Source organism: Colletotrichum tamarilloi (genome assembly GCF_030869305.1).
Source record: "Colletotrichum tamarilloi strain Tom-12 chromosome Unknown Scaffold_43.1, whole genome shotgun sequence".
NCBI classification, from domain to species: Eukaryota; Fungi; Ascomycota; class Sordariomycetes; order Glomerellales; family Glomerellaceae; genus Colletotrichum; species Colletotrichum tamarilloi.
The window spans coordinates 127530-146487 of record NW_026849426.1 but is presented as its reverse complement, the minus strand read 5'-3'; the positions used below and the strand labels follow the sequence as shown (position 1 = coordinate 146487).

The window sequence follows — 18958 nt, the reverse complement described above, 5'->3', positions numbered from 1 at the left end:
TCTCTCTCAGTCTCTCCCCGAGCAGTGGGCACCCACGCACCCAGCAGACTAACGCCACTTGCAGCACCTGATCTCCATCTTTTTACTGGGTAGAGGCCCGTACCACTGGGCTGTGTCAGCGCAACCTGCCCTGCGTACCGTGGTTACGAAGTGACCGACACACGCTACCACTCTGCCTGCTGCTGCTCAGGTCCCTTTTTACTCCACCTCAACCCATTGACACGGCATTCATGTCATTGCACCTCTCCTCCCACTCCAACTTCCAAATGTAAACCTCCCTTCTCCTTACCGTACCTATCGACCAACTTCGACTCTATTTTCTGTCGAAACAAAACACTCCCATCACCAAACAGACCCAATCGACACGTCCCCTTAGACATCAAAACAGCCGACAAATAGATTGAAAGACACAGACCTCGTCAATATGTTGTTGAAATCCCTCGCCGCCGCTGGCCTGGCGATTACGGCCACGCAAGCCTTCGTCATCGTCCCCGAGATCTCCGAAGCCGACAACGAAATCGTCAAAACCCTCCCCTTCGTGGAGGCTTCCTCAGATGTAGGCCTTGCGAGCCACCGCGTCAAGGTCGATTGCCCCGGCTGCCCCCTGACGATGCGTCAACACGATGGCCGCTACCACACAATGACGGACCTCGACAACCACCTCGAGCTCACCTTCTCCATCGAAACCGACACCACCGGCGTCGACCACCTCCTCGTCAACGACTTTGAGCTCTACCCTAAGCCTGCCTCGTGGTACAAGGCTCTCCGTGCTCCTCAGATTCCCGACTTCGCAGAGGCCGCTACCAAGCACCCTCAAAACGCAGACCCCAACACCCCTCAGCTGGGTTACAGCCTGGGCGTCCGCCCCATCGCCAAGGATAACGAGCAGGAGCTTGAGCTCGTCGAGGTTGATCTCCAAATCATCGAGGTCGGAAACAGCTTCGTCGCCGACGTCCCCAATGTTCAGGTCAAGCTCATCAAGTCCCCTACCGGAAGCCTCATGATCGGCAATGTCGAGCAAACCGAGACCTCCGTCCCGTCCCACAAGGAAGAGGAGGATCACGAGCCGCCTGCTGAGGACTGCACCACCTTCTACTGCAGATGGCGCGCCGCCATATTGAGAAACATGCGTGGCATGAAGTGCGGAGGCCGCAAGCACGGAAGCATGCGCGGACAGCACCGTCACGGACACCACTCTCACAACGCCGGCCAGATGAGACACCACCACCACACCTGGGGTCAGCTGGCTAAGAACATCACTTCCCACATCCTGCTCCCGATCCTCATCGGCATTGTTGCTGGCGTCAGTGTTAGCATGTAAGTCTTCCATTTTCCCCCGTACCCCCCGGTCGCGAGACCCCCTTTCCCGCGGATCCACTAATACGACATTTCAGCATTGGCATGATGGTTGGTACCTTCGTCGTCTGCCTCTGGCGTGTCTTCGTCCGCCGCCAGGCCCCCTTCGCTCGCCGTCACTGCCGCCGCCGTGCCCGCAGAAACACGCATCGCGAGGCCGGTGCCGTCGAGGAGAAGTCCGAACTCATGGCTGAGTCCGCCGACCTTCCTCCTTACAAGGACGAGGAGGAGGACGTTCCCAAGACCGAGACCGCTCAGGTCTAGGAGAGCGATATCATATTGGAACCGAACTTCAACTTGAAAATCAACTCACGTGCGAAACTGATGATACCACTTTTCCTTTTACTCCTTATCGTTGCTTTGCAGAAAAAATAACCAACACAAGAAATCACGTATCGAACCACCAAAAATTGGACAAGAGAGGAAACTACACATCTCATAAAGAAGCGGCGTTTTTGTTTTTACTTCGATTCGTTTCTAGGAACGGGACTGGCAAAAATTAGGAATCTTTTCCCAACACGCATAGAGCGTCTTACAGGATGCTTTTGATGTGTTCCTTTCGGAGACGGATCGTGTGCGGGACGTCTACAGATACACTCTCATTTTCCCACCAAGCGTTATTGTTATCAAATGGACGCCATGATAGCCGTAAAGCAAAGCATCGGGGACTCGAATTTGTATTCATAGGCTTTTCAAAAACCTACACTCCTTGAATTGATTCCTCTAAGCGAGCCATATTGGTATTCCCTCCTACTCGTGATGTCTGACCAAGCTTCTAAAAGGCAGCCCGCCTGTAGACATATGGCTAAGTGACGTAATTCCCCTTTCTCCTTACACCAGTCCCACGCTACACCACATGCCTATATGAAGTCCAAGCTCTCTCCCTAGGAAACCTCTTCTCAGTCGTCAAGGAGCGGTAACATCTCATCCCGAGGTAACGCATGATGGAGGGAGTGAGTTGCCATGGGATGGAAAACTCTACCGGGGGGTGTCTGCAAGTAGGTGACAAGATCGATTTCCGCTCGACACATCCGACAAGCAGTTCCACCATTATTATCACTAGCATTGATATCTATTATACAGAGTATATTTCTCGACGTATGTACCTCAGAAGGACCATGATATAGAAAGGGATAGTAATTTGATATGAGTAGTGAAAGGGTTACTTATCGAGATGAATAGCAGGAAATCGATTTCGTCACTCACTTGGTCTGTTTGTGTGTAGTCGGGACGTTGACGTCCGCACGTATCTCCCGGGCGTCCCGGTGCTGGCGCTTACCACCACCAACACCTTCATTACCGGGTATCAAAGCTAATTCGGTGGTAGGACTCTCCTTCCGGGTTACTGTGCAGTTACATAATCTCCGCCGGGCTGGGATGGAGCGTAGTTGAATTGGGGATGAAGGCAGTCGATGTCAGAAATTGCTACCACGGATGAATGCGTGTTGCGTCTGATACGCCCGATCGATACATGGCAATGTAACAATAAGACAGAAAAGAAGGGAGGGGGTGGCGTGGGGTGGGAAGAGTTCACCACCGGTTGTCTTTTTCTCGTTGAAGCTTGAAGTAACTCCACCACGCAGCACAGTTTCGGCCTGATCCGTTGGACCTGGACGGACACTTGCTGTGGTGGTATGGTGACGAGCAAGGAGTTGGATAGGGGGCATACAAGGGCCTCTCATTGTATAAAGATTGTTTCTATATTCACCTGGATGGTGGTAATGAGGATAAGGTAGTCACCTCAGGTCCACACGATACTTTATTCCATCGCGCAGCTGGATAGCCTGGATAGCCTGAAAGATTCGCCAGGAATGGGTACTCTGAACTGCGTCGAGTCCCGTCGTATAGGAGAAGAAGAGGTATTACCTTCTCGCAGTGTACGGCCGACTATATTATTCTTATGTCCGTCGCAGTCCCTAACTGCGGCAGGCCAGCGTCGTCTGACTTATTTATAGCCTAAGACGAGGAACTAACTTTTAGTAGGATTTACGCTTACACACGAACACGTTTTCACGATCTTCTCAGCCTTGCAGCCAAGAGACGAACATTTCAGCATGACCAAAGTATGAGTTGTGCGTGAGAAGGTTAATTTGACTTCTTGGGTTATTCCGTCAGTCTGTGTCTCTTGTCATCCAAATCTGTCTGTCCTGGACACACGTATATGAATCCGTGGTTCAGGCCACCGTCAATCTCATGGTCTGCCACATATGTCAGGGAACGGTGCTCAGAATATTATGCCTCTCAGGGGCGCGAGCAAAAGGTATACAGTAAGAAAGTGAGAAGAAAAGTAAAAACGCCCCCCATCCTAAGCAATTAGTCCCAGTTGCAGTCGTGCTCTGCCCCTTCAAAAAGCCAGCAATGAGTCCTGGGGCCTGATGGAGTAGTAAATGGTCAGGTAGGCGCCCTTCTTCTCAGAGTAGGCGAATGAGATGTACGAGTGCGTTCCTGTGGTCTTTCTCAGGTCCGAACGCGGGCTAATCAAATAAGTCAGTATTCAATGAAAGAGAGAGAGGCACATGAGTCGACTTACAAGCAACGAGCCATGTCATCTTGGTACTTCTCAGCGACAGCCCAGCCCCTGGAACGGAAGGCTTGGGCTAAATTTGCTGAGATGACGGCGTCGCTGTCGGCGTATTGCCAAAGCGGCACGTATGCCTTCACCTCGGGCCACTTCGCGCCAGGCTTGAGCTCGAAGCCGTAGCAGATGCCCTTGTGGAGAGTGTTCACCATCTTTGGCTCCTTGTTCCAATCATCTTCGTGAGGCTCTGCCTCGTTGTGAAGTAGATGCCAAATGCCTTTAAGAATCTCGAGGCCCTTCAGCGTCGCCTCGTCCTTGATCTGCCCGCCGAGAGTCACCACATTACGGACGACGTTGAAGGCGTTTGACCGGGTGCGAGCATATACCTTGACGCGGGCTCCTTCAGCAGGGTCGATGCAATCCAGGGCGATCATCTCTACCGGAATGGCAAATGGGCAATTCTTGAAGTACTCCTCCGTGGCGTTGGCAGACTGGGAAAGGTCGGCGCCCCGGGGTGACAAGGTGCGGATCGCGTCAAACGTAATGTCTTCGGTCGAAGCACCCGTTGCGATGTGTTTGAGGACCGGGAAGAAGTATGCCTTGAAAACAGCCTTGGCGCCATCCAGGTCAAAGGCAAGGAACGACGTTGGCGCACGAGTTCCCTTTGGAAGTCTGGAGAGAGCCGTCTCTGACTCCGCCTCGGTCAGGAATAGAGCGGACATGAACTGCTCAAACCACCGAGTGTCCACACCATGAGATACCATACGCAAAGCAGGAAGGATTGCAGGAATGATCTTCTGTGCAAATGGGTCTGATGCTGAGCCGCCATGTCGACCCATGGGCTCGAATGAGAAGCGAATCGAAGAGGAGCCCGAGTCGGTGATGTTCCACGATGGCTCGAATGGAGAGCCGTCGGCGGTGAGCAGGGGTTTAGTCGGGGCCGTGGCCGGGTGAGGACCCATGCACGGGATGATGATCTCCGAGAGAAGCTGGAGGTGGGCGGCACGCTGAGCCGGCGTGTAAGAGCCGGCAGCCTTCATGAAAGCATCGAGAGTCTCGGCGCAACGAACATTCCAAAAGTCTTGGTCAGGCTTGTGAATATAGATGGAGCCTTGTGCCGGAAGGCATAGGTCCTTTTCCTGTTTAGCCATGGCCCGAGGGGACAGGACTTCGGACTGACTGAAGGTCATGGGTGACCTCGGTGACCTCAGGGCTCTGGGGGAGAGCTGCAGAGGGAAGGGTGACCTGGGAGTGGCCGTGTAAGCGGACGCTGCCATAGTGGGAGCCATTATTGCGGTGAGCTGATGCAAATATGGGTATTAGAGAAGTGTTTGCGAGATGAGCGTGTTCTTCGGTAACCCAAAACCAGAAAATGGGAAGACTGTCCAGGACATTATATCTCTGATGAGGTAGTTCCAACCCATCAGAGCACCACACTCAGCTGCGATTGCCTCAAGCGGCTCTCTCAAGGCTGATCCTGAAACCGTCTGTCATCGCGCAGGTGGCTGGGTCGTTACGGCCTGCCGGTGCTCTGCAGGGACAACGGTAATCCAAGACTTTGGTGAAGACAGGATGGGTCCACATATGGACCCTGCCGAGGGCGTGGCAGTCCGGGGACGCATGGCTGCCAGTCGCAAGTTAACTCGGTCTTTGCAGTAAGGCCAGCCGTCTGGCAAGGTCGACGGGGAGGTTGTCCGCTGTCAAGAGCAAGTGAAGCAAAGGGTGCTCCTAGGCCGCCGGTCAGTTGCATTGAGGATACGGACACTCTCTCATGGTCCCCCCTCTGCCGGACTGCCATATTGGGCAACCACACGAGAGGAACCCACTAAAAATCCGGTGGTGTGGTCCGGAGGCGTCAATCGGGACGTGAACTTGTGCATGCCTATTTTGCGAGGAGAGAACGGGCCGGAGAGGGGCCCGCGTCTCTTGGATATATTTCGCATTCGTTCTTCAGCCGGATAAGGTGTCTCTTCTGGCGTCACTACCGAAAGAAAAGTGGCTAAAGATGGCAGCATGTGTTTTGTGACGAAGTAATCCGTACGCGAATGGAAACCATGCTACACATCGTTCGCACTGACAAACAAGTCAGTCAAAATGCAAGCTGCGGGCTGCGGCTGCACAGGGTCACTTACAGCTACATGCTAGCATTGCCTCTACGAAAAGCACAGCTGCTGTCACAACCAGCAGAACCCAAGGCCAAGGCCGCAGTGTCAGTGTGTCGGTGAGGCGCAGATAGGAGAGAAACACCGTTTAACACCGTCCTACGCAGTAGCAGCTTGGTGTGGTCTTGGCAGGTACCAGACATCGAGATAGGCTCTTGAGCTTTGGTCGCATCTTTCCTTGTTGAGAAAGTAGGCTAAGAAATCTTACCGGACACCCGGAGGATGGAAAACAAAATGGAAGATGCTTTTCGAGACAAGGGGTGTGTGAGAAGCTTCGAAACCTAGGCTTCTCTCGAAGGGTGGAAGATGAGATGAAAGGTCCGCCCTCGGGCATCTACCTACAGAGAAGGACATGGCTGGAGAAAGTCTGGACTTTAGCTTCCGCAGAGGGGCGCACTAGCCGAGGTGATCGGTTTAACCTGCAAAAGAATGCAACCTGGAGACGGCTTTTGGGAGATTCATGCGGGAAGAACTCAATGCGGAAGATACAGCTGTTGTTGGGGATGACCGGCGGTCTCGAATTCGGGAAAGCAAGCGAAAGGTTGCATCCAATGCCCATCAAGCAACCGGATTGCCATCTTGGAAATTGCGTAAATTGTATTGACGAGTTACGGGGAATTGTTTCGACCGGCCGGGTTTTCGTGGAATTACAATTTTACCTCTCCTTTGCGAGAATTATTTGCGTAGGGAAGATGGATCCTTCGGCTTATTTCGACTACAGAAGCCCAATCTAGAACGTCCTGCCAACTGATTCTTTCCGCGTGGCTTCATGATAAGTAGCAGCTGATATCTGAAAGAAGCTGCTAGGCCGGTTCGTTGGCTTCTGCATGGAAACCAGTGGTCATGAGAGAAGGAGAAGCGCAGGCGCACCTGCACTGCCACGGCCCGAGGCCGCGCGGGAGATAAGAGAGCATAAGAGCCACATCTGCTCGAAGCTAGCAAGTTTAAAATCGCTTCTGAACCTCTCGGTCTATCAATCATTTGATTCTGGGCCCAGGGTGTCTTCGCATGTTTCCTGTCCTCACCCAGTGAGGTTATAGCATGGAGGGATACCCCATTGAGATAATAAAACAGACTGTGCGAAGGAAATGTGACGTGCCGTTCATGATAGCGAGGTTAACTTTGTAGAGTCGCCTGGACGTAAGAAGGATTTCAAATTCAGCGCTCGGCTGAGTAAAGTTCTCTGAATCTGCCTGCCGGGAAAGAGTCGAGCAGTTTGTGGCCGAGGTCTTCTGCATACCAGTAGAGGACCAGCTTACGCTCTGAGGATATTGTCTGCGGGCTCGGCAGTGACATCACGCCGCATCGCCGTCTTCTGTGCTTGGATAGGAAGAACGCTCAGAATACCAAGATAGAAGGCTTCTATGCTATGACTTGTCTGTGGCTGTACCGTCTCATGCTTGCCGTGACCCTTCTTCTATGGAAGCAGATAAGCGGGCTGTGGGCTGAGGAAGAACTCGAATGGGCAGAGTGCTGCGGCTTGAAGATTTCATGATGCACCGAAGTACAGACCAACCGTCCGAGCTTGCGTCAAACATGATGTTCTGGTGGAGTGGGGGTTGCTGCGAGGGATACTGGCATCCTGCTGACTTACTTAGGTAATTGAAAGTCAATGCCGACGCCGGGTGACCGTTCAACTCTCTCCTTCAAAAGAACCCTCCTTTCCGACCATCAACATTCTGAGGAACCCCCCGGGCCGCATGTTATATATCTATGCGTGCCGAAATAATACATGTTAGCCTGTGGGCATACAGGTGCAGCGTCTATCCCAGATGCTGGCCAGTTGTAAGTAGGCATTTGGTCTCCATGTCTCATTACATTGGTGCCATGGCATGCAGCCCAATTTTTCATTACGTCTCAAGCGGTTTGTTGTACTCAGCCCAAGTATTCCATCTCAGAGCTACATTGAGTTCCAAGTTTTCATATCGACCTGATCCCATCCGGTCCTTCCAGCAACACAACAACTATGTGAAGCGAGAGGCTCAACTTTGCCATCTTTTGAAGGCGGCACGATATTCCCAGGTCTGAATAATGGCAACGTTCCAGCTGAGAAATCCAAGAATTGAAGCTTAGCTAGAGGTTGTCTTACTGTTGAAGTCTCAGCAACGGGCTCGAATTCCTGGGTGACTGATGAGCCGCCCTGGGCCCAACCAAACGTCAATCAGAATGTATCTGATCTGGATCCATGGAATTTTGGCTGGTAGACCGAGACAGCCACGCCGCCTCATTGCCATCTCAGTGCTATGCCATGCATACCTACCTGTCCCTTCTCCCTTATACCAGGCTAAGGACTAATTATGATCGTTACCTAGTGAATAAGTCCTGTAATACCAGGATGGAACTAATGATTCACTCGGATAACTCAAGGCAACACTCGTATCTATTACAGACATTTTTCATGGTCTCTTCTATTCCTTTGCTTTAACATGTAGATCCCAAGTTTCCATCGCTTGGTGTACTGTAAGAACATTCCTCATCTTTTCAAGTGCTCTAGACAATCCTGTCTATACATGATGCCTTCTTTTTGGGTTACAGTTTTCTTTGCCATCAGCTATGCCTTCAACTGTGTGCTGGGTCAAGGGACTGCATACAATGTTCCACCTATGGCGTATCAGGGATGCGGTATGCTATACAACACCTTATTGATAACAGTAGCACGAAACGGGACCGACAATGGGCCGCAGGTTTGCCAAGATCTATGCATAGCCAATAGCAGGGACTTCGCTCTCCTTCGCGATACATATTGCTACTGCTCCTTACCCGCGGCCGATATCAGATTTGTTGACACCGTTGGCGTTGTTGACAGCAACTGCAACTACATCTGCGGCGAGGTTCCGCCCGCGGGTTCTCCTCCTGCAAACTGTGGTGGAAACACGGGTAACCAGCTCTTATACTCTGTATATGGCACGAGGGCGGTGCCTATCGGCTTGTTTGCTGGCACGACAACCTCTACCACTTCTACCTCGTCTTCATCGTCTTCATCATCTTCATCGTCTTCATCGTCTTCTTCGTCGACTTCGTTTTTCAACGTCACTACCTCATCCACTTCATTGACTTCATCGTCATCAACATCATCTTCAACAGACCCTACCTCTTTCTCGTCTAGTTCATCAGCATCCACCACCACAACCTCGCCCTCATCCTCATCTACCTCTATCACATCAAGCTCATCCGACACTTTCACGTCTAGTACCACGTCTACCTTATCTTCCACCTTTTCGTCAACATCCGGCACTTCTTCAACACAAACCTCATCCTCGTCTTCCTCGTCCTCGACTGATACCACCTCCGTAATTTCTACCTCGCCTACGTCTGCCTCGACAATATCTTCGACAATATTTTCGACATCTCTCTCCTCTACATCTTCCACGTCAACATCGGCTCCATCGCTGACTTCATCTTCCACAACATCCACCTCCTCGTCCTCATCAACTGGAACTACTTCAATATCCTCCTCCAGTACTACTTCTTTGAGCACCTCGCCTACAAGTTCACTTAGCAGCACTTCATCTTCCAGCACTGCTACGGCAAGTTTGCCTACAAGTACTTCGGCCACAACGCCTTTAACCTCAAACACCATCTCAGGAACATCTAGCACCAGTGGCTCTTCTACTAGTCTTGCAATAACTAGCTCTGTCTCGAGCAGCGCATCAGGAGGCCTGTCAAATTCAACTTCTACCTCTTCAACTCTCTCATCATCTCTGAGCATCACCTCCTCTTTCACAAGTCAGTCCTCGACAGCCAGTGCTTCGACGAGTAGCCAAGTCACCAGTCCCATCAGCACCCCAAGTGCAACTGGAACGATTACTCTATCTGGCCCAACTGGGTCTCAGACACAATTGGGCGTCACTAGCACCTCGTCTTCCTCAATATCGTCATCAACCGCAAGCCCATCTACAACAAGCTCTCCTGTTCTCCTTGGGCCCCCTTTTCTTCTTACTGTCTTGACGCAGCCTACCTCTACGAGTACCGTATGAAATTTGGCTCGGCTCTCCATCAGACATCAGAGGGAAATAATTGATGACATTTTTGTGGTGAACTTTGACGGAAGCGACTATCCTAAGCCACGTACAACCTTTGTCTAGTGGCTGTCAAACAGAGACAGAAGGGCTAACCGATGTTCCTGGACTGTAAATATTCAACATACGTTCGTGATGGCCGGCGCATCGTTCATATTGAGTTTTAAAAGCGGGGTGTCGCCAGTTATGAGAGAAACATTCATGGAATCCCTGAGAATAGCAATAGAATTAGAATTAGAAATGAAAACAATCAAAGACTGACGCCCTCGACATAATTAAGAGAACAAACTGAAGGCAAGACACTCCTCTTTTCAAAACACGATCTTGCACACTAGCTCACCCCGACTCCACCACCGACAGACGACGAGGCAATAACACGCCCCAACAATCTACGAGATTCTGCCATCACGGAATATCATTATCATCTGTGTTTGTTTCCTCTGAATCGGCAACGTCTTCATCACACATACTTCGATAGCAAGGTGTGGACATCCAGGTCTCGAAGTCTGATGGCTGACTAAATCCCGCATGTGGGCCTTCTTCCACCGTTTGCCCTTACTAGCCCAAGCGAATCCGCACATCGTAGGTACATATTTAGCTATTCCTGCACAAAAGGACATCAAGCATCTGTAGTGTAGTGGTTATCATCCTTGCCTTCCACTCATTTGACTGAATAGCAAGGGACCCGATTTCGATTATCGGCGGATGCATACCAAACCACATTCTCTTTTTGCCTGGAGTGGCTTCCTTTTGCCTCTTGACTAGGGTCTATAGAGACAAGCAGACAAGCAGACAACCAAGCTAATCACGTCGATCTTTCGTCCTTCCATGGAGTCCAAAATTCCGTGCGGAGAATTAGTGAAGAGCTTTCCAGAGTTGGTTTTTATCTTCTCTTGCTCAAGTTTCAGGATTTTTGCTATGAACTATCATGTCCCCCTATGGTGTTTCCAGTCCTGAGCACTCTGGTAGACTGACAACTTCATTCATGTTCCTGCCCTTTGTCCTTCACAAAACGCACCTTGGCCATTGAAGTCTTGAATATTCATAGAAGTACTCCCATTCTCATCCCAGCGCAGCTCTGCTCGCTGCATTGGCGTCATGCTACTTGGTACTGTGGCCAAGATGGACTCACTCAAAGCCGGAGATGTGTCTTACGACTTGAACTCCAAGATGACATCAATTTCCTTCATTACCCAAAAGAGCAGCTTTGAACTAACGCCATGTCTTACTTTCGTGGGTCTGTGGTCAATTGCGGCGGCCAGGTGGGTAGGAAATCGAGTGGCATCGCGAGTTCAAGTTAGGATTGCCTCTATCTCTGGAGCAGCTTGACAAATGGACTCTTAACAAACAAACAATCATTGATCTGCACCATTCACCTGCTTCTGTATAGTTTGCGGCGAGTCTGCCTCGGTACACCGCCCTGGGTCTGATCTCCCTGTCGATAACCTCATTTCTCTCTCGACATCTTTCGAAACTGGGAATAGTCAAAGTCCTTCGCCACCCAAGTGATCAGATTGATGCCCGACCTGTACCACCCTCGTCAGCAGCACGCGAGAGAGCACTGGAGGTGCATATAGTAACATCGCCCGCGGACGCGAGGATGACCAACGTCTTCTCCCAACACATGCTCTCCAGGACCCGGGACAATCACGTTCCGGACTTATCTTCGAACACTTCAATGACGGATAATATCAGCGTCAGAGCCTTGCGAAAGTCAAAAGAACCGCCAACACGTCTGAGTAGAGGTCGGCGGGAGCCAAGCTCGTGTTCCCTGAAATCACGGCGCAAAGATCTGAGAGATAACATGCCTCAAGTTGCCCTGACTACGCCCAAGGAGTGCAAAAGTCCTGCTTACCTCACTTGTGTCCCAAAGCGCGTCGATTACTCTGGTCGAGTAAGTAGGACTCGTCTCCATAACGGCGCTAGAGAAGTCGCCGTTGTCTATGTCTAGCCTAAATAGGGGAGGCGAGTGGTTACACATCTCTCGTAAGACCCAGGAAAGAATACCACGGCCATAGCTGGGGTGAGCTGACTTCTCTACCACATGAACTACATTATTAAGTCGTCCCAAATCGCAAACTTCACTTATTTAAACACATAGTCACAAAGCCCTCAAGGTCTACTCCTCTCTAGTACTTAGAGCTCCTTACAAAAGCGACCGTGTACGACGGATCAACGTAACGGTGGCCGGCCAAGTCCACAATATGCCCCATGAGGTCGATTTCAACACGGCTCTACTGAGTTAAACCTTAGGCAGGAACAAGCAGCCAACGTAGCGATACTGGCCTTTGCGATATACCCAACTCAACTTAAAGTACTTTATACGAGCGCACCCTACCCCAGTACTCACCCTAGGTCGGAGAAATACACAACCGTCAGTCGAATACTTCCTTCTCCCCAGCCAGGCAGACATTGAAGTATCAGTGAGCATTTTGTAGACTCCAAATAGAGGCCTCAGAGGAAAACCTGTACCTGGATTCTTTGACAGGAGATATAGCAGTCCACGCCCTTAAGCGGGCTTCGGGTTCGTATGACTTCCCGGTCAAATCATCTCCTCCTTGGCTTTTTGGGAAGAGCATAACTCACGGAGGTATATCCCAGCTCAGTGGACCGCGACGAAGATTATAGCGCGCCCAGTACTCGCCTCGGCAATGTGGGATGCCGAGATGAGGAATCAGGAGCCCGTCTACGGTCTGCATGACTAGTCAGGCAATACTGATATGAACGGTCCAAGACCAGAGTTCTTTGGTCTTTGAAGTTTTCTTGAAGGAGGCAGCTGATTGTGCCATACCCGTCCTTTCGATCAGAGGAGCCTAGCATGAGATTCACTTGGTGCTCGGCGAGTGAGAGATGAAGGAGAGGAGAATAACAGTAGGAAGAGGAGATAACAACACTCGTTGTCCATCGAATCCCCGTCTCGGCATTGCTAATCAGATCAAGTGCATCCGTCTTGACGAGACTGTCAATCCTTACAACGGCACACAGTTCAGAGTCTATGCAAGGTCAAGCTCCACGCTGAACAGAAAACACGAAAACAACGCAGCCCAGCAAAGTCTCCCGGACGTCCCGTAGACCTCCTTACTGGAAAGGGAATGTGGAGAACGCTCTCTTCGCCGAAATGTCGTCAAACTTCGGAAGCGCGTCTAGTAGCGGATTTGTACCCCCCACCCCGTCCGGAAGGTCGGACACGGGTTCGCGTTCCCACCCCCACAATCCCGGAGCAGCATCCGGGTGCGGGTTGGACGGGCTGGGCCAGGAGTGGTAAGCTGCGCCAAGCCGTCAGCCGTTGTGTGTTTCCCTTGCCCACATTCCCTCTCCTGTCAGCCGGGATTCTCAGCTGTAGCTGTGCGCCCCCTTGGCGGCAGCGCAGTTGAATATTGGAAAGTCTTTCTCGTTTTTATCCAATGAAAGCAAGCCCTGAGCAATTATCGAGGAAGGACGTGCTTGCAGCTCTCGGGAAAGCTAAGGGCAACCTAGTCCCGCGACATTAGGGCCGATGCCACGGATCGAGGTAGAGTGACTGCGATCGCAGAACCTTCTCTCTACCCTCTCCTCTTCCATACCGCCCTTACGCCCGCTGCTCTTCACGAGGAGGGCGGAGCGGACAGCGGAAGCGGCAGACTGTGGTCTTTTAGCCTATCTATGAGTTCAGCTGGGTAAATCATCACGCAATAGATGTTACTTGAGGGAAAGCGGCTGTCGCGGCTATGGCCGGCTTGCCCGTTGCAGCACTTACACCCGATGGCACATGCGAGGCTTGAGCTGAACCCTTGAATCCCACGATAAGCCCTACGGTAGGGCTGTTGCTGGCTATGCGGGCGCCATGTCGGCGGCAAATAGGCCTTGGGTATTCTCAGAGCCAATCAGTGATGTGCGGTAGTCTTCTCAATTCCACGGCGGCGAAAGAATGTCGTTGGACGGAAGCTGGGGCTGAGCTGGAGGTTCCAACGGGGTGTGATTCTGTGGCTGACTGTGCCTGACGCGGCCACCCTGAGGCATGTTCTCGCAACTTGCAGCACATGCGCTTTTAAGAGCAACTATCCTGCAATGAAACATGTGGCCATGTGTATTTTGTGAGACTTGATGACTGTCTTTGAAATCCACAGCGGCAGCAACATCCGTAGCGGCTTCCGGTGTCTTTGAGAAGCATTACTGGCCCAACAGAGATTCTTCTTTTACGGACTCCAAGGTTTGGTAGGTATGCCCGCCAACGGTACTGCAGACGAGAAACATCCCCAAAGATGCCTTGGGATTGTAAGATCGGCAACAACCACAGACAGTTAGCCGTAAGCCTTTGTCAGCGATCTCTATTTTTATGTGAGAAATGTATAAGCTTAACGCAAAGCAGGATTTTTTCCGAATGGACGAATTCGATACGCTCGGGAAAGGGCGCGATCCTTTTGCCACTGAGCTCATCATGGCTTCTCTTCGTCTTTGTTTCGAGCTGTCGATCATGGTGGAAGGGTTGGGAGAAGGACACCCGATGACCTCCATCGTCTTTCCTTTTGTCCCCCGCATAGCCGCTCGCCTTCTGAGCTGCATAGTTTGATCTTTGATCGGTTGTCCGTCGGGAGGCATACGACGTAGATGATGCTACCATGGCTGACTGAGAACAGTGCTCAGATGCGAAGCAACAGGGTGAGCCTGCGAGCCTGGCTGATCGTTCGATTACGATAGAAAGTTCTGGCAGGTTCATCCCTCGAGACGGCATCCAACCTGCCGTCCAGTGTACCGTGCCCACCCCGCGTGCAACGAGCCGAGACCCGGTCAATCAGAGAATCGATGGATGGCTTCTTGCCACAAATACTGTGCAGTCGGAGATACAGCCCGGTCTGCAGCGATGATTAGAGTTTAAAGGTCGTCGTTTCAATGGGTTGTCCAACACCGACGAGTCTGTGTCAGATTTTCTGGTTGCCAACAGAGTTTTGCTGAACAGCCGCCTTCGGCACTACCGCGGCCAAATCAATCGACATTGCTAATGTCTGGGCTGTGGACATCGCATGAATATGCATTGGCATTGTGCGGGTGTGCAGTGACTTCAGCCTTACGCGAGCCGCTTGGATTATTGGCGACAACACGGATATTTTCTGCCCCGCCGCCATGCTGGATTTTCATTCCAGATGTGCAAGTAGAGATCCTTAGAACGGTCTGTGATGCCAGGATAACCACCATGGTGAGGGACTTCGACCATACGGATCTAAGCCAGCCAGTAGCGGTGAAAGCTTTGGTTGCATTGCTCAAGGAGTCGTTCGAGACAGGGGGGCCAGATTGGGACGCGTACATTGTAAGGTAAGCTTTGCTGGGTTGAGTCCTGGATCCAGCGTCTGAGCTATGCGCAACAGACCCTCGGACGAGACGAATGAGACAAGACGTTCTGCTCTCGGAGAAGATCTGTAACCAGGGAATTGGCACATTTGGAGATTCAGGAGTTTGATGACTTGGCCAGGACATTTGTGCTCCCCCCATGTCGCTAGAAGGGATATTGCTATCACAATATCTTTGTTCGTGCGTGTGCGCGTGCTGTGAATGTGCCAATCAAGATAGAATCAGTATGAGAGCGACAAGTCAGCCATGGTTTCGAGGAGTGACCATCGCCCTTCGTACAAATCGAGGTCGCACTGCCCTCGCCCACCAAAGCTGCAGACACTCAACAGTGCCTCTTCTAAGCATCTGCTTGGAACGCCCAAACTGGGTTCACAAGAAGCCCCGATGAAGTAAGTATATCGCTGATTAGTTGCTGGCCTCGCAGGGTGCGCAGCGAACCCAGGATGTGCCAGGAGCACATATGGTAGTGGAAGGGATCACTGGACTGGGCTTAAATCCTCAGCCGCCATAGAGTCTTGCAGATCATTTCTAGCAATGGGGTTTGGTAAATGCCCATGGTGAAGTTTGAATAGCAGGAGCGGTGAATCGTCCAATGTTCCCGATGGGCGTTGCTCATTTCTTCGGCTGATCTGGCCGTAGAGCCACAGCTTGCCTTCCAGAAAGAGATGACACAGCGGTCTTGAGTCAGGAGGTTTTACGGCATAGTTGACCACTCCCGGAGTTCAGAGTCCAGACTTGGGTTCACGAAAACGAGGCCAAGACGCAGACGAGGCGAGACTGAGAGTGGAGGGGTCACAGCAGGTGCGTGTTGCCGTAGAACGGAGGGAGGGTGACCGGTGGACGGCTAAGACGGCTGGGTACGGGTACCTGTAAAGGGCACACTTCCATGCAGCGGGAAGCTCGAGACGCGGTTGATGCCCCCAGGGATGTTGGAGGTTTGCCTACGCTGGCACGCTGCGGAGTATTTTGCTGCGGAGTGGAGTTATTGCCCGCCGGGTATCCGTCTCGGTGCCCTAGCCTGTCCGTACGGACCTATCTAAGTTTCTGTGAGAATTAATTAGGTCGCCGAAAGTAAGGGTGTACTGTGTAGTGATTGCGGATGGCCAAGAAACAATCAGCCTGGGACGTTTGAGCGGGATTGCAGGAAAGGCCTGTGTAGAGGCTGGACTAGTCTGTAGTGGGTAGCGGACGGTGAACCCGTCGCAAGAAGAGATGACGACGATGATGCTCGCGAAGGTCTGGATAAACTCTGGTTAGCCTGGAAGATACAGTTGGACATGTTACTTCGGATGCTGCTCGACAGGCAACGTCAAGACGATGAATTGAGGCATAAGACGGCAGGCCACGGGTGTACGTTACTTGGATGAGGGGGGAAAGGACGGGAGGCACCTTAAGCAGCAATGCTGCCGCCGTAGAGAGGCCAGAGCTGTTGGGGAGTAGCTGTGTGACCTGAGTCTATGAGTCTGTAAGGTGCGGTAGGTTCGGTTAGGTTGCATTTGCTCGCGCAGGCGGTGCAGCCATAGGGCCACTGGATTTGACTTTCTCGGTAGGCAGAGGCAGAGCTGCATTCATGACCGGTGAGCAGAGAGGATACCCTTGCCGGAGGTCATGCAGAAACGGGAAACGAAGGCCGTGGACCTGAAGCCCGCGTGGTCCCCCGTGGCAACCCCCAGACAGAGTGTTTGTCTGGAAGATCGATGCGATGCGATGCGGTGCAGCGCTGAGCTGCAAGTCTGGTGGTGCTGGCGCCGGTTGCCAGTGCGCCAACGTCTCGAGAAGGGGGTACGTGAGCAACAGATAGATGAAGGAGCTTGCTGTAGACGGAGACTGGGGACGGGGGAAACAATCAAGATGTTGCGAAGAGAAGAAAGCACAACAATGAAAGAGTGCCGTAAATTGTAAGCATAGGCGCATATGGATAGATGGGTAGGTGTAGCATCATTGAAGGGTGTGCTTTGTTGAATGAGGAAGGGAGCTGAGGCTGTCTCGGAGAGAGCATCCGTCCCCACGCACTTGGGTAGGAGAGGAAAGGTCCCATCTACTTCAGGGCTCGGTACGGAGACAGCCAAGCCGGAATGTACCTTAACTCGCCCTGTCTTGGAATCTGGAACTTGTTGGCCCTGTCAGCCTGCTGCCTATCTCAGACCTGCCTACCTGCCTGTCAGGGCCCCAGGAGGAAGAGAAGGAGGAGCGCCTCAGATAGTCAGACTACTCGTCAGTACCTTACCTCAGGTGCCTTACTCCGTAGGGGATGAAGTAATACTATGATCACTAAAGGGTACGCTTCCCACCTCATATGCCTGCTGCTTCATGTATCTAGCTTGGTGTAGGTACCGGTATCTCGCCTGAAGTTTGAACAACCTGAACTCAAGGGAGGAACAAGGAGATGCTCAAATGCTCTGTGTTGATGAGGCAAGCACGGGACATATTTGCTCCCGGCCACTCCTCTTTTTCCCTTGCGGTGTGCGGCAAGGTAACTTGTGGATTATGGATCACGGAGCTTTAGACTTTAGACTTTGACGCCTCCATCATTCACATCCCCGGCGTCTCGTTGGCACCCTGGCATCACGGATTCACGGACCAGCTACGCATACACTATGTACAGACACCAAGCTGATACGGATCCCAATTTCTACGAATACTTTTCCTCTCACAGGCCTCTCGTTGATTACACTCGCATCGATTCCATGGATCGGTCTGGAGCCAAGCACTAATCTCTGCCCAACAAATCACCCCGCCTGGCCCGGGTCTCATTCCATCTACCTGATCCCATCGTCGCCATCCAATCCAGAGTGTCATCTATTCAAACCTACGGGGGAGTCTATTGCATAGGTAAACGGACAACGACTGGCCCATACGGAGTACCGCGCTAGTGTGTTGACACTCGACAGGAAAACGTCCCCTAGACTCTATTACACAGTAGACTTGGACTTGGACCGACTGATCAGGCCAGTTCCACCAACAAGTGCCAACTCTGTCCAAGGATCGGCCATCTGTCAACAACTCTGCTTCAACCAACAAACTTGGATTCGGGCTTTGTTTGCTTCATCGACAGCAACCTTATCCCCGCTGTCACTCCAAGTTAGCTTTTGGTCGAATACCCTGACATACCCCGAGCAGTCTCGCCCCCTCCTTCCCCTCGCATCTTTGAAAGCATCTGGTCCAGCCTGGTCAGTGCCCTTGAGATTTCTCTCCTTGGTCCAAGGGGCGAGACTGGGAGGGAGGGCTGGAGCCAGACCCTTCGTCTCTCAACTCAGACGAGTCACGAACGACGTCAAGGAGTCCCCCAAGTTTTCTGGGGACTGCCCGGACCACGTGCACCCACCGAAAGCCAGAGGTAACTACCTGCGAATGGTGATTCTGTACGAACGGGCAAATAGACGCAGACGTGTTGCTCAGTATTATCGGCTTGTCCAGCCTATTGGATGGTCCCCTCCCTCGTACACCAATTTTTCGATTCGTTTTGACCTCGCGAGATAGGTAGGCACCTTATGCTGGCTGCTCTGAAGACTGGGACCAACCTCCCTTAGGTTTGGTTATATTACACCTCGACTCATCCCGACCTGGGTTTCCCAACT

At 51.9% G+C, this 18958-nt stretch overlaps 4 protein-coding genes across 4 annotated transcripts; 1 reads left to right on the top strand and 3 right to left on the bottom strand.

The window, feature by feature from the left end:
* Window positions 1-424: 424 nt before the first annotated feature.
* On the top strand, window positions 425-1620 carry CTAM01_10002 (uncharacterized protein; the record flags this gene model as incomplete). Its single annotated transcript, XM_060526018.1, has 2 exons — window positions 425-1317; window positions 1395-1620. 2 exons carry the CDS (start codon window positions 425-427, stop codon window positions 1618-1620), a joined length of 1119 nt encoding a protein of 372 aa, XP_060379346.1.
* Window positions 1621-3700: 2080 nt separating this feature from the next.
* On the bottom strand, window positions 3701-5163 carry CTAM01_10001 (aromatic prenyltransferase; the record flags this gene model as incomplete). Its single annotated transcript, XM_060526017.1, has 2 exons — window positions 3701-3830; window positions 3887-5163. The coding sequence occupies 2 exons, from the start codon at window positions 5161-5163 to the stop codon at window positions 3701-3703; spliced, it is 1407 nt and encodes a 468-aa protein (XP_060379345.1).
* A 3688-nt stretch (window positions 5164-8851) lies between these two features.
* On the bottom strand, window positions 8852-9745 carry CTAM01_10000 (uncharacterized protein; the record flags this gene model as incomplete). The annotated part of the gene is made up of 1 exon (XM_060526016.1): window positions 8852-9745. One exon carries the CDS (start codon window positions 9743-9745, stop codon window positions 8852-8854), a length of 894 nt encoding a protein of 297 aa, XP_060379344.1.
* An 8230-nt stretch (window positions 9746-17975) lies between these two features.
* On the bottom strand, window positions 17976-18179 carry CTAM01_09999 (uncharacterized protein; the record flags this gene model as incomplete). The annotated part of the gene is made up of 1 exon (XM_060526015.1): window positions 17976-18179. The coding sequence occupies one exon, from the start codon at window positions 18177-18179 to the stop codon at window positions 17976-17978; it is 204 nt and encodes a 67-aa protein (XP_060379343.1).
* Between the last annotated feature and the right edge of the window lie 779 nt (window positions 18180-18958).